This window comes from Punica granatum, chromosome 8 (genome assembly GCF_007655135.1).
Source record: "Punica granatum isolate Tunisia-2019 chromosome 8, ASM765513v2, whole genome shotgun sequence".
In the NCBI taxonomy this organism is placed as follows: Eukaryota; Viridiplantae; Streptophyta; class Magnoliopsida; order Myrtales; family Lythraceae; genus Punica; species Punica granatum.
Genome location: NC_045134.1, coordinates 12,482,511 through 12,495,200, shown reverse-complemented (window position 1 = coordinate 12,495,200; position 12,690 = coordinate 12,482,511). Strand labels below are relative to the sequence as shown.

The 12,690-nt window shown below is 38.1% G+C and overlaps 1 protein-coding gene and 1 long non-coding RNA gene across 4 annotated transcripts; one reads left to right on the top strand and one right to left on the bottom strand.

Moving 5' to 3' along the window:
• Window positions 1–561: 561 nt before the first annotated feature.
• Window positions 562–6,148, bottom strand: LOC116188056 (probable methyltransferase PMT25). Of its 3 annotated transcripts, none has more exons than XM_031517170.1 (9): window positions 5,734–6,148; window positions 4,079–5,107; window positions 3,849–3,998; window positions 3,196–3,466; window positions 2,746–2,856; window positions 2,473–2,647; window positions 1,901–2,170; window positions 1,230–1,424; window positions 562–1,026 (listed from the first exon to the last, which is right to left on the bottom strand). In XM_031517170.1, exons 2-9 carry the CDS (start codon window positions 5,075–5,077, stop codon window positions 798–800), a joined length of 2,400 nt encoding a protein of 799 aa, XP_031373030.1. In that variant the 5' UTR covers window positions 5,078–5,107; window positions 5,734–6,148; the 3' UTR covers window positions 562–797. The 3 variants fall into 3 exon arrangements, with proteins under 3 accessions (XP_031373030.1, XP_031373031.1, XP_031373029.1); XM_031517171.1 differs by having other exon boundaries at window positions 5,850–6,148; XM_031517169.1 differs by having other exon boundaries at window positions 5,866–6,147.
• A 3,978-nt stretch (window positions 6,149–10,126) lies between these two features.
• LOC116188970 lies at window positions 10,127–10,958 on the top strand. The gene is made up of 2 exons (XR_004152287.1): window positions 10,127–10,246; window positions 10,330–10,958. It is a non-coding gene; the product is annotated as an uncharacterized LOC116188970 (long non-coding RNA).
• The last annotated feature ends 1,732 nt before the right edge of the window (window positions 10,959–12,690 follow it).

Here is a 12,690-nt window from a genome sequence, read left to right as displayed (position 1 = left end):
TTGTAATTTCATAGTCTACCCACTCTTGGCACATTTCGAACAAAAAGCTAAAGTGCTATCATCCCAATTACAACAGTTGATTATTTTGAGACTCAAATCATTAGAATGGCATTGCATTCGTGCAAAATTTTCTACCCTAAGGGCTCCATAATTCACCGATTTATAATCCGCCATCTTCGGCGACCTAAACAAGCTCTTAGAATAGGCAGTTGTCCGGTAGTGGAGTTGTAATATCAACTAACGATGTCTAATCAACATCGAAATTTATATCTCTAACTTAGTAAGCAATCAATAGTTTCAAGTCAATAAATTCGTGGAAAATTTTGTTGAAACTGACAGGACGACATACCCCAATGTGGAGCTTCCATTCTTAATCGCCAGCATGCTCGCAAGTTGTAATTCTCAAATGACAGCAGCAGCACGGTAATATGTTCAATCATATTGACCGTCAAAATCTTCTTTTGATTATCACATCTTCACAAGAAAGTCTCCAGAAATGATTGAATCGCATTCGGAATGAAATATTTATGGAAAAGAACATAAAAATAATAAATCTCAGAAGAACTCTCAAGCAGGAAGATGCCATAGAAAAGTGTGGCACTCTGGCATAAATCTTTAGCTTCCTCACGTCTGATGAACTACACTGCACGTTAATTGCATCTTTAAAAGGTTTCTATTTATAATTCCAGATGAGCAGGAGAAAAGTAGAATTCCTTAAGGAATCAAAGAATACATTGTGAAATCATCCCAGACGAATCCCAGCCCGAGACTGAGACGTCACGATATGCCAACCGCTCTCATATAATTGCTGAAGTAATTGTTTCCACAGCCTCAGGACGCCACATGGTCTTCTGGAGACACAGCAATCCCTCTTTGCCTTGGGAATATGTTAATCTGATCTCCCACTGCAGGGATTTGACCATGCTCTCGATCTCGGCTATGGTTTCCACATTGTCCCGCACTATGAACTCCCCTTCTGGCCTCAGGATCCGGTCGACTTCTGCCATCACTGATGCTAGCTTGCATCTGCAAACAAAATATTACCATCGGCCACAATCATATTAGTACCTGAACTATGCTATTGAATCATCTATGGGACGATATCTGTGAAGACTGTTGTCAATTATGACTGATATCACGGTCTGGCTCACATTATACCAATGAACCATCTGGACTCATGGAGCACCCTGTTTTTATAACATAAGCAAGTAGAACAAAGAAGAACAAACCTCTTCTTCAGGTTGGAGAAAAGATGATCTGCATGAAGAAGGTCGTAGGTTCTCGGGTATGTGTTGAAAGATTCGCACCAGTCGTGGTACATCCCAAACAAACCTCGCTCGTAGATTATAGGCAGAGTGTCGGGAGAGTCGATTGGAACTACATTCATTACCCACAATTTCAAATCTTTCAGGGCAGCAGCGAACCTATAAGAAAAGGCACAAAGTTATACACAAGAATGATGAAAATCAACAGAGGTACCAATGCATTGCAACCTGAGGAACTTTTGTAGGACTCTATGCGGTGACTGTCAATCAGTTGCAGAAAATTTAAACAGAAGAAGGTTTTACAAATCTTTCTTATCAAAATGGTCAATCAATTTTATCCTTAAAACGGTATAAGATCCTGCATTCTCATAATATTAATTCGGACAGACAGCTCCGCTTCCTCTCTTGCATAAAATAAATGCCTTGAAATTCTTCAGTTTAGTTTCATCACAATCAAACGTAAGTGCTCATGCTTTCCACGATGAACCCAACCCCCAACTCAAGGAAAACAAAAAAGACACGCATATAGCGTAACAGAAACCTCTAAAGCACAACACGGACACTTGTCGAGCAGGTGAGAACAAATATTTTTACAGCAATTAAGAAGTGCACCTAGCTGTGCAAGAACAGCTTACCCTCCGTAGACAGCTCTCATGTCCATGACATTCCTGACAGAGGACCAGCTGATTCCAATACCGTGCAAATATGACTGGGAGACAACATTCTTCCAATGCTCGTAATCTGCGGTAAAATCTTCTGGAGCGGCCTTGCCATATACTCCAGCTTTATTGTTGAGCCAATACGGCGGTTTCTCCAGTCGGGCCGGCCATTGCTCCGGCCAGTGGGATCCACGCTCTGATGCATCCACCGGAACTCTGTGCATGCATGCTTCCATGGGCACCTTCCTAGAGTCATTTGAAACCCAGACAGGAAAATTCTCCTCAGTAATTTCTCTTTCACAGAATTAAGGTACTCAAGCCTCTTACAGGATCTCGGTGATAGGAAGTTTATCAAATAAAAATCTTTCGTGGAACCAAAAGATGCCCTTTCTGAAACTAAGTGCTCGTCGATAATGTTTCCATAATTAAATTATGCTATATATTGCAGTTTATAGATTCAAATATCTAAGAGAATCAATAGACAGGGAAACCACCTCTGGCCGATCAAATTATAGGCAGAAAAGGAAAGAAGGACAAAACAAACGTACCATGCAGCATTCCGATCATCAGATTCTTTGCAGAGCGGAGGTTCCTTTTCAGGTCTATTCTGATAGCAGTCATTTGAAGTTGGTTTTTGGTATATTGCTGTTGCAACTCCGTTAGTTTTGTCTTTTACAATTGTAACAAGGTCCCAACACATGGCTTTCGTCAATTTGGACATTTCTGCGACCAATTACAAATAACACATGAAGAGAAGTTTTAAAATGATATAGAAAGAATCAGTCCAAATGAAAAATCGAAGCTGTTTGAGATTATTTCACCTTTCCAGATTCCAGAATCTTCAGGATTCCTCCTGTACACTGGAGTGGCGGACCAGACAAAGTAACCACCGGGTCTCAGTACGCGATTGAGCTCCAAGAGAAGTTTGCCACCTGAATTTCACCAAAGAGAATTTTTCTTCACACTGAATCCACTTATTGTGTTAATAGAAAAAGAAAAACTTATGTAATGAACAAGAGGCCATGGACATAAAGAGTTGCAATGAGTTATGCCCTACCTTGACCAATTGTCCTAAATTTCTAACTGAAAATTTTGTCGATTAAGTTGAGGCTGGTAGCTTAAATGGCTGTTTATATCAGCTGAATGGTTATTACCCCACTTAAAGTACATACAAAAGTCTACTGGATCATCGATTTACATGTTCTATAGACAATTATAACTACTATTATTTCACAGAAGAGCATACCATCCTGAGTTGCGAGAGGTATTACCTTCAACATGCCAAGGGACCCTACACCTTGCACAGTGAACGATATCGAACACACCAGCAGGGAAAGGTAGCCTCTGGGTTCCCATCACCTCCAATATAGCAGGGATCCCGCGTTCGAGAGCAAACTGAACTTGAGCTTCATGCTCGTCTTTGGGGGCAAAAGACATAGCAAGAACATCTTTATCATATAAATAGCCTCCGAAGCTCGCGACACCACATCCCACATCAAGTATCACCCTGCTCTGTTTGCCCCATGCAATAGCAGGCAGCCCCTGAATCCAATAGAAGCTTGTCAGAAATGGGAAAAATACTCTCATGCACAGGTTTCTGACGAAACGAGAAATTGGTGTGTTGGGTGAGAGCTCATTTACTGAGATGGGACTTTGTCACTATATAAATCAACCTCAAATTGCTATTAATGTACGTAAAAGAAATTTAGGGACAACAAAGAAAACTATGTATCTTTAAAAGAGGTCGGTTCAGTTTAGTTTCCAGTTCAACATGGTCAAGTTGTGTAGTTTGTTTGTCAAAGCCTTGATTCAGAAGACAGTAATCGAATAAGAGACGATACAAGCAAATTTCCTTAGGAGTAGAGAAAGTGATGGTTTGTAAAAGAGATACAAAAATGCAACAAGTAATACTGCAAAATCTTACACGCTCAATAAGGTTGATATAACCAGTAGCTCCGTGAATAAACTGAGTTCCACCTCCAGGAAAAGTTAAATATTCACCGCTGACTTTCACCCAATTTTGGTGCCCCTTGACCTCAGCTAGCTTTTTGTGTGGAACATTGTAGAACCATATCTGCATCGAGAGTATCAGCATTAGCAGGAAGTAGAAAATATAGACCAAACAAGGTTTTAGCAGTATATGATGTAACAGACCTTTTCCCTGCTTTTAGGCCAAGGGACTGGCTTTTTGTATCCCGTGGGGAGAGGAACAAGACAGGTGGGAGCTTCACTGGGGCAGTGCCTCTCCCGGTGCTGAAAATGCTTTGTTTCTGGAAGCCTTCTAACCACTTGCCAGTTGTCAAGGCAAGGGATGTAATCAGGCCCTGCAGTTGTGTTGCAAACTTTCCAGTGATAATCAGTCACCTCCTTCGAAACAGAGTGCTCCTGAGATTTCTTCTCATTCTGGGACTCCGTAGCCTGAGTTGACCACGCCCCATCCTGAGTGGTAGTCTCCTTTAAAATCTCTGATTTTTCCGCCGTGGGAAGGACATCATCTGGACCCTGAACCTTTTTCTCAGGCTCTGCCTTACTTCCGGAACTAGTTTTCTTGGAGTCTTCATCCTGATTTCCCTCGGCTTGCTCATCATTATCGGTCACTGCTCTATCTTCCTGTTTCATTTCTGATTTCTCGTCTTCAGTTTGTTGTGTCTCCCCATTCCCAAATTCGCTATTGTTTTCAGCATCTTCATTATTTTCATTATCCATTTTCTCATCACCAGTCCCCTTACCAGGATTATCTCCCTCTTTATTTACCTCTGCATTCTTCGACTCCGAGTTCACTCCAGCTTCGTCAACAGGTTTCTCCGAGTCAGTCTTATCATCAGAACCCTTCACCAGACCTTCATTTCTCTCCTTACCTGTTCCTTCTAATTGTTTCTCAACCGTTTTCTCATCACTTTCCGGTAGATCGCCTGAGCTATCCTCAAATTGCTGCCCAGGACTATTCACAACCCCTCTCTCTCCCACATTATTAGTGTTGCTATCATTATTCTCTTGATACAATGTGCCAGTGATCTTTGCTGGGACGATGGACGATGACATAAACATCCAGACCGCAAACAAACTGAAAGCAACGACTGTCACTACCGCCACAGTTGAACAGTAGTTCACCGGTCTTCTCCCGTCGATCCGGGAGTACCTCACAGTAGCCATCTCTCAATCCGTAAAATTTAATACACACTCCTGGAGACACAAGCAAATCATCAAACATCCTCTAAGATCCATAATAATAATATAAAATCACAGTATTTAACTCAAATTCTTATTCCATTTCTTGTAAAGACACTATGTTACCCTCTACACTGGCATTCATTGACGTACATCAACAATGGTCCCAGAACTGATTAGATCTGTATATCCACTATTCAATAGGGTATTTATACATGCCCAGAACGAGTTCACACCATCCAGGAACAATTAAATCATCGAAGATGAGCCCAATTCGATCCTTCCAAGAACGTACGTATATTTATTACTTGCGTCTCTATATACAGTATACAAGTATAGTACAGCTAGACACACAAACTAAAATCTTGAAGAGGTACAATGATTGCATCGAACCAAAAGGCGAGACATCATCTAAGAGCAGATCCTAATGTTAATGATTACAAGGTGAAAGGACGAACCCGGGCCGAGCCCGCCATCATTTGCAAAACCAAAAAGGGCGAACTTTTTCCCTCATGATTCAAGCTATAGCATCCAAGAAAACCCACCCCATCAATCCCGGCACCTCACCCAACACTGACACAGTGATTATACAAGCAGATGCTAATAATAAAACCCGAAAGAAATACGACGCGGATGCGCACGGGAAAGTCAAAGACGCCATCAAATCGTCAATCATCGTGGAGTTTTTGAACAAGAACAGAGCAACCCAGAACGCCATTGATGAAGGGTAGAGAGCGACTGAAGAAGGAGAGCTCACATCACACTGTGCCTACCTCACTCACTGGTTCTTGAGCATAGCCGACAGATGGGCAGTGTCGTGGGCGTGAATGCGATCGTTCTTGAAAGGAGGAAGAAATCGGGTGGAAGGGAAGAAAAGGGCAAAAAGAAAGAAACAGAGTCGAAATTTGATTTGGCGTTGAGGAAAGCAGAAATCTGGTAGGTCCCGTCGTCGGCTTATATATGTAATATTAATAATATATAAACTATATGTATGTATTTGTGTATATATGTATATATTGGAGTTCAGCTGGAGATGCTCATCGTTCGCTCGCTGGCTCATAAACCCTTGGGATGAAAAGAAAGCCGGGCGTCCCTCATAATATAGACGAGACGAGACGGCCTCATTTATTTTTTATTTTTTTTTATTTATTTACTTTTACTATTTTTGGATGTATCCGAGATTTTTCTGATGCTGGAAGTGCCAAAGTCAATTTTTGGGCAAGCTACTTAATTTGATTATGCTTAAAAGATTGATAAAAAAGGATCGGGGCATGATCGGTTGTGGATCATAAAATTGTAGGATCGGTGCAATTCAACCGATCCTTACCCTGTGCTCAATTTGACAATCTTAACAGAATTAGGCCCAAGTCCATTGCATTCATAACCCAATGTTGTGGCCGAATCCCCGGTCAATTGATCTTAAGAAGGCTTGGCCTATATTTTCTTTTTCTAAATTTTATCATCTCTGATAATGCAAGTCCACTATTCTTGAATGGTAAATATGGGTTATGAGTTAAGAAATTCAAAGAAAACTATAATTTATATTTTCATATATATTTTTTAATTATATGTAAGATTTTATGATTGATCCTAGATTTTTGAATTCCCTTACGATTCTATTTAGGACCGCGATCTTGATAACCTTGATTGAGGTGGCACAAAATTCGAAACCGGATTGTGTGGCATTGAATCACGACTGTCGAATTACATCGCTTGTTGACCATTGTATTCCACCATCACGATTCAACGGTGAAGGATATGTCATTGTAGAAGTTCAAAATAATGGCTCGTGGGTCAAAATATTAGGTGAAAAAAACATAGAGACAGTGCTATGCAACCCTCCACTCAGTATCATCCACGAAACCCATAATGCTTTCTTTTTTTTATGTACATTTTTCTCGCCGTTTGATTCTATGTAAAGTCCACTTTGTATTGTATTTTAGGGCGTCTGTTTGTAAAGGTCGTAAAAGTTAATTGTTATAATCATTTACTCGAGTTAGAAATTTACAGCTATGGTCGATAAAGACTTTGCATTCAAAACTATGGAATTCCACTTGTTTTAAATGTAAAATTTTTACCGATCATGAATGCAAAATTCTAACTTAAGCAAATGATTACAATGGTTAACTTTTATAACCTCTATAAACAAATACCGTAAAATACTATGTAAAATTCGAACTTTACATAAAACAAATGCCCCCTTAAAACATGTTAAATTGTTAGATTGCAACGGAGATTACGGTCATTGAATCCACAATCATCTCTGTAAAAATAAATCTTATATTATATTATCACCCACATTTCTCGTAATTCAATATAAACGCAAAAATATCATATTCAAACTTTTAACCTAAAAAAAATTCCATAGTTAGATTTTTTTTTCAATTTTCTCATTCCATGTAACCAAATGATACTCGAACCAAACGCCCTGTTAATATACTGGGCTTTCTCATGAATTATCTCGGTAAACTTGGTTCATCCGAAAGTTGAGTCGCTCTTCTTTATGGGCCCGAAGAAGAGGTTGGGGCCCATTTAACTACAAACAACAATTGATTTGGCCAACATGCCCGATGGAATAGCATATGTGCGCCCCTCCCCTTTATTGAGTCTTCTCGTCTTTACTATAAAAGATTATGATTTTAGTGGCTCCAAGCTTACTCTAATGTGATTTGATAATTTCAAGGAAGACCCCTCTATGTATTCGTGTCAAAATATTTGCTAGAAGTGTGCTCTTTGCTTAGATTTGAGGTATACAGACTTCTGTAAATTATACTAAGTTTTAGTAATGCTATGCTAATGAAATCAGTGCTTGCGCTAATTGTTCAGTTCGTTTAATATATTCTCAGTTAAATATGTGAGTCGGGAAATTACATAATGGGAGGCGACAAAAAACATCACTGCTGTCCACCATTATTTATTAAAAAAAGATGTCTTCTCGTCTTCGCCTATCTTTGCCTTCTCTTGCGTGGGATTAGTGCATGGGAGAGACAGAGAGAGTCAAGGGCAGCCTCTTCTCCCCTCCGCCTTCCTTTCCTTTGTCTTTTCCATATATTGATTTGCTTTTTTTTTTTTCTAATCTAATTTGCTTTCATTTAATTAGCTCTGTTGGCTTATTTTATCCTTTTTATAATGGTTTATGTTATCTGTCTTTGGTTTCATACTATTTTTTCGATGGCATCCTTGGTTTAGTACTTTAATTAATAATAGTTACAAAATTAATTAATAACTGAGTTACAAACTTATAAAACAAGAATAGCTTGGTTACTAATTTATAACCCCCTTTCATAAATTGTAAAATCACACGGTAGGGTTAGCTTCTGCTGCATAAATAAATTATTCTTTTAATTAATTTGATATTTAAAAGAAGAAAATTAGATTCAATTAGGCTTAAAACTATATATAATGATCCAGTCGAAAAATGTGGAATTCCAATTCCGGATCCCCTGGTGCAATATTCAAACAAATTAAGGAAAGGGATTCCATTCGAACATGATCAGGGAAAAATTCCCCCTTCCTAATTCATCAAACATGCCACAGAAGTTATATATGTATGTATATGGATTCATCATAATTCACTTTCCTAAGTCTTAATATATTTATAGAACTAATAGAAAAGATGATAATAAAGAAGATGTCCTCTAAATTAGATCTCAAGAGCCTAAACTGAACGGTAACAAGATGGACCGGTATTGCTGGTTCAATAATTAATAGGAAATCTCTCCTTCCAATTAAGCATTCGATCTATGACCGGAGACCAAAACTCTTAGGGTCCTAGAGCCTTTCCTAGACGGTCCAGCCCGGGCACCAAAAATTTTTCCGAGCGGAGACTGGATTGGGGAGGAGAGCAAGGTTACAGAGGTTGCTCTTGTACGGACACCCAACACAATAATATAATACACGAAGACAAGAGGAGATGAATGTTTTCTTTCGGAAAAGAGAAACATGTGAGGGGTCATTTTCGAAGGAAATTGGCACCTAAAATCAATAGTTTGATGCGGAAAGGCTGCTGCCGGCGGGGGCTGGCAAAACGATAAATCCACGTAGACCATTATTACACGCACATCTTACGTGTATCCGATATATCGTGACCCTATTGACGCGCTTTTTGTTATTATTAATAATGATAGTGACTTCAGAAGGAGGATTTACTGCAGAGAGACATTCGAACTCAATAAAATAAGTAAGAATTTTTGGATTTTCTTTGTCATGACGAAGCTTCCAAATTTTCCATGCTCTTTTATTTTTTCTGGCGAGTCTCTTACTTACGAAAGAACTAATTTTCTATAGTACATTAACAATAAGAAGCATAACACCCAAAACAGCTGGAGATGTCTAATTGCAAGCCAGAAAGATTTTCACAGATATGTTATTTTTGTTGGGAAATGACAGATATCATTACTCTATGATTAAGTTGAATCTCATAATCAGGGTTAAGCCGTTGGCCTAATGAGGATTAGTCAATAGGCAAAGTATACTTCGTAATTCACCCAAAATATATAATATAATATTTAACTTTATGAACGCGTGAATGAATAAGATGAATCCTTGATTGAATTAAATATTTCTTTTACAAGGAAGAACTTTCTTCCTCAAAGGAGTATTTATTTATGCATGAATTCGATTACTATGTGCTAGTTTTCCGTGCTAGGTACCTGCCCATTTTTACCTTCCAATCCTAGTATTGATCTATATGTAATTCCAATGGACAAAATAAATACATGCAAAAGCAAAATTATAACGATATTTATATCAATATTCCGATGTGGATATTTATGTCAATAATAATACTAAGAATGAAGAGTGTACATATTTTTTCCAAACTTTACTTGCTTGTGGTCCAAATCGACTTTGGATAACGTTGGTTTTGGCTTTTTGCCCCTTTTATTCGTTTATTCCACACTCTCATCAGCAACTTCATGTTCAAGTTCAACGCGAAGAAGCATCCATTTTAGCGTATTTCTTGCTCTATGCACTGATGAATATAAAAAGACTAACAATGATAATGACAAAGAGCATAATGCCATTAGAGAAAGCTCCATCGCTCTGTGTCTGTGTTGTATATATAATCATAATTTCCAAAGATAATGAAAAGGGTGAAGTGTAATCAAGTGTGTAGTGTGAAGAAAATCTTTCTCATCGATCCTCTCTTCCATTGTACTAATTTCTCGTATATCTTAATTTAAAGTGCGTATCATTTTATTCATGATCAAGCTGAATCCTGCTTTCCTTCTTTTTAGGCAATCGACCATGGAGTGTAAATGTAAACAGACCTTCAGCGAGGCAGCAGCACCCACAAACCTCAAGAAGGCGCTCAAGCGCATGGGTCCACCCTGCCGAGGAAGCATCAAGCGTAAGGTATTCTCAAGCTTCTACAAGGGCCTCCTAATCTTGGCCAGGAGTATCGCTCGTCTTCCATTTTGCAAGAGGCCATAACGTGTCTACAACGTTTTATTCATCATTTGTATATGGATGTGGACCACTATAGGGTATATCGTTTATATTATCTATTAGAATATATCAGAATATATATATGTGATATATATACACATATTTTCCATGTGTGGATGTATTGGAAGAAATCCAACTGTAGGACAGCTCTTCGTAAGTGTTTTCCATTATTTCTGGGAGTTAGCTTTTGAAATACTTGGGGAGCATTGACTGCTGCACAAATATAGGTTGGAGAAAAGTTGTACAAATGTAGAAAATTCTGCGCATAAAGCGGACATGTATCCATTTATGTTTTCCGCCGAATGGGGTTAACGGTCGGATGTCTTTATTTAGGGTTTCTGGTGGGATTTTTACAATTTTGTAATTGTACTACTAGTGAATATGTTTCTTACGTATCTATTATTGATCTCCCGATGAATATATATAGGTTTCACTGAAATATATATATATATATATATATATATAACAAACACTTGCATATATATATATATGGGTATTCTTTTGGATTATAAAGGTGGTGTATGAGACTATAAGAGGAGGAAATAAAGAGGTATATATAGAAAGTGGTAATTACGTAGTCGGTTTCACTCCCTATTGCGCAAGATAGGCATTCTATCCACAACTTGAGGGTGCTTTCGAGAATATGATAACATATTATTATTTTCGGTGTGTATCATGATATATGAAAAAACTCAGTGGGCCGTGACTAATCAAGTTCGATAGCCTATTAAGGATAAAACTCTTCCAATTAAGGATTTTTTTTTCATCCACAAAATTCGAACTCGAAACTTTGATTAAGGGAAAGAAGTATTGAACCATATGAGTCAACTTTTCCTAGATAGTTGATGACATATTATTTTCTTTATTTGAGAAAGTATCTAGTACATCAGTACCACCATATATTAACAGCATTATTGTGTTGCCCCTCCTCTTTTTCGGCATGGTCACTACAATTACTTGTTCATCCTTGAGAAAATTTTCTCGTGCATACTATGGTATACTTTCAGATCTACAAGTCATACTCATAGGGCTTGTAAATTAAGTCGGCTTCAACGTTTACATCCCTGAAATTCTCGATGAACTTGATGAACTCGCCAAACAGGGCATCATTCTATTAGGAGAAATGCAGAAATCAATCGAAGCTTATGCCAAATTTCATGGCGCGATTAAATCAAATTGAGCGGAGACGATTGAAATCTTCAAGTGATAAAGATAATATAAGAAATTGGGAACATACATTTCTTTTTGATGCCCTAAACTGTCAGAAATGCAGAGTTCACCTATATTAGAATCCGTTGACTTGTTACTTTTATCACCTGCCGCACTCTGATTGGAAGGTATCACTATGTGGCAACGATGCCGTGGTACCGTCGATGCACTAAATAGTTTCTCCATTTATTTGTTGTCATTTATATTTGAAATAGGATAATACATTATTTGCTTTCATTTATCAAAAAGAGTATAGTACAATAACACGCGTTTTTATCAATTTCGACATTCATTATGAGATTATTCATATCCATTTATTAGGTATTAAAATTTTTACTTCATTGTACTAAGCGTATAGGCATTTTTCCGTAAGAAAGGAAGAAAAAGAAATTAACTCAAAATACATAAATTAGAGGAATGGCGTTCCAAATGAAGAGGTATCTGGTCGATTCTCGTCACTTAGACTTCTTGCATCTTTATGTCACTTTCTTATTCTTGTATTAGGTCCAAAATGAGTTTTTCCTCTCCTATTATTATGGACCTATGAGTGATCCAAGCAGGAACAGTGAATAGAAAATAAAGAATTATGAAATTTCTACCGACAAGAATTGAACCGAGAGATCATGTGGCTAGATGCTACCAGTAAGGGGGAATAAAATATCAAAATCTCTTAATGTTAGGTGATAATATAATTTATCTCATTATTTATTTTCGATGGAGCCAGTAATTCTCGCCAGCTTATTTGTTTAGACAAATGCTTGTCTACGTCGGCTTGGCTCTGGACTCTTTAGAGAAATGTTCGTCGATGGCGGCTTGACTCTAAATATAAGGTGATTCCACCTCGTGGTTTCTCTCATTAGTATTTCGTCTGTGTCAATCACTCACATGGGTCGAAATCTAATGTTGACAGTGGTAGCAACTAACACGGGGAGGCCCGTATC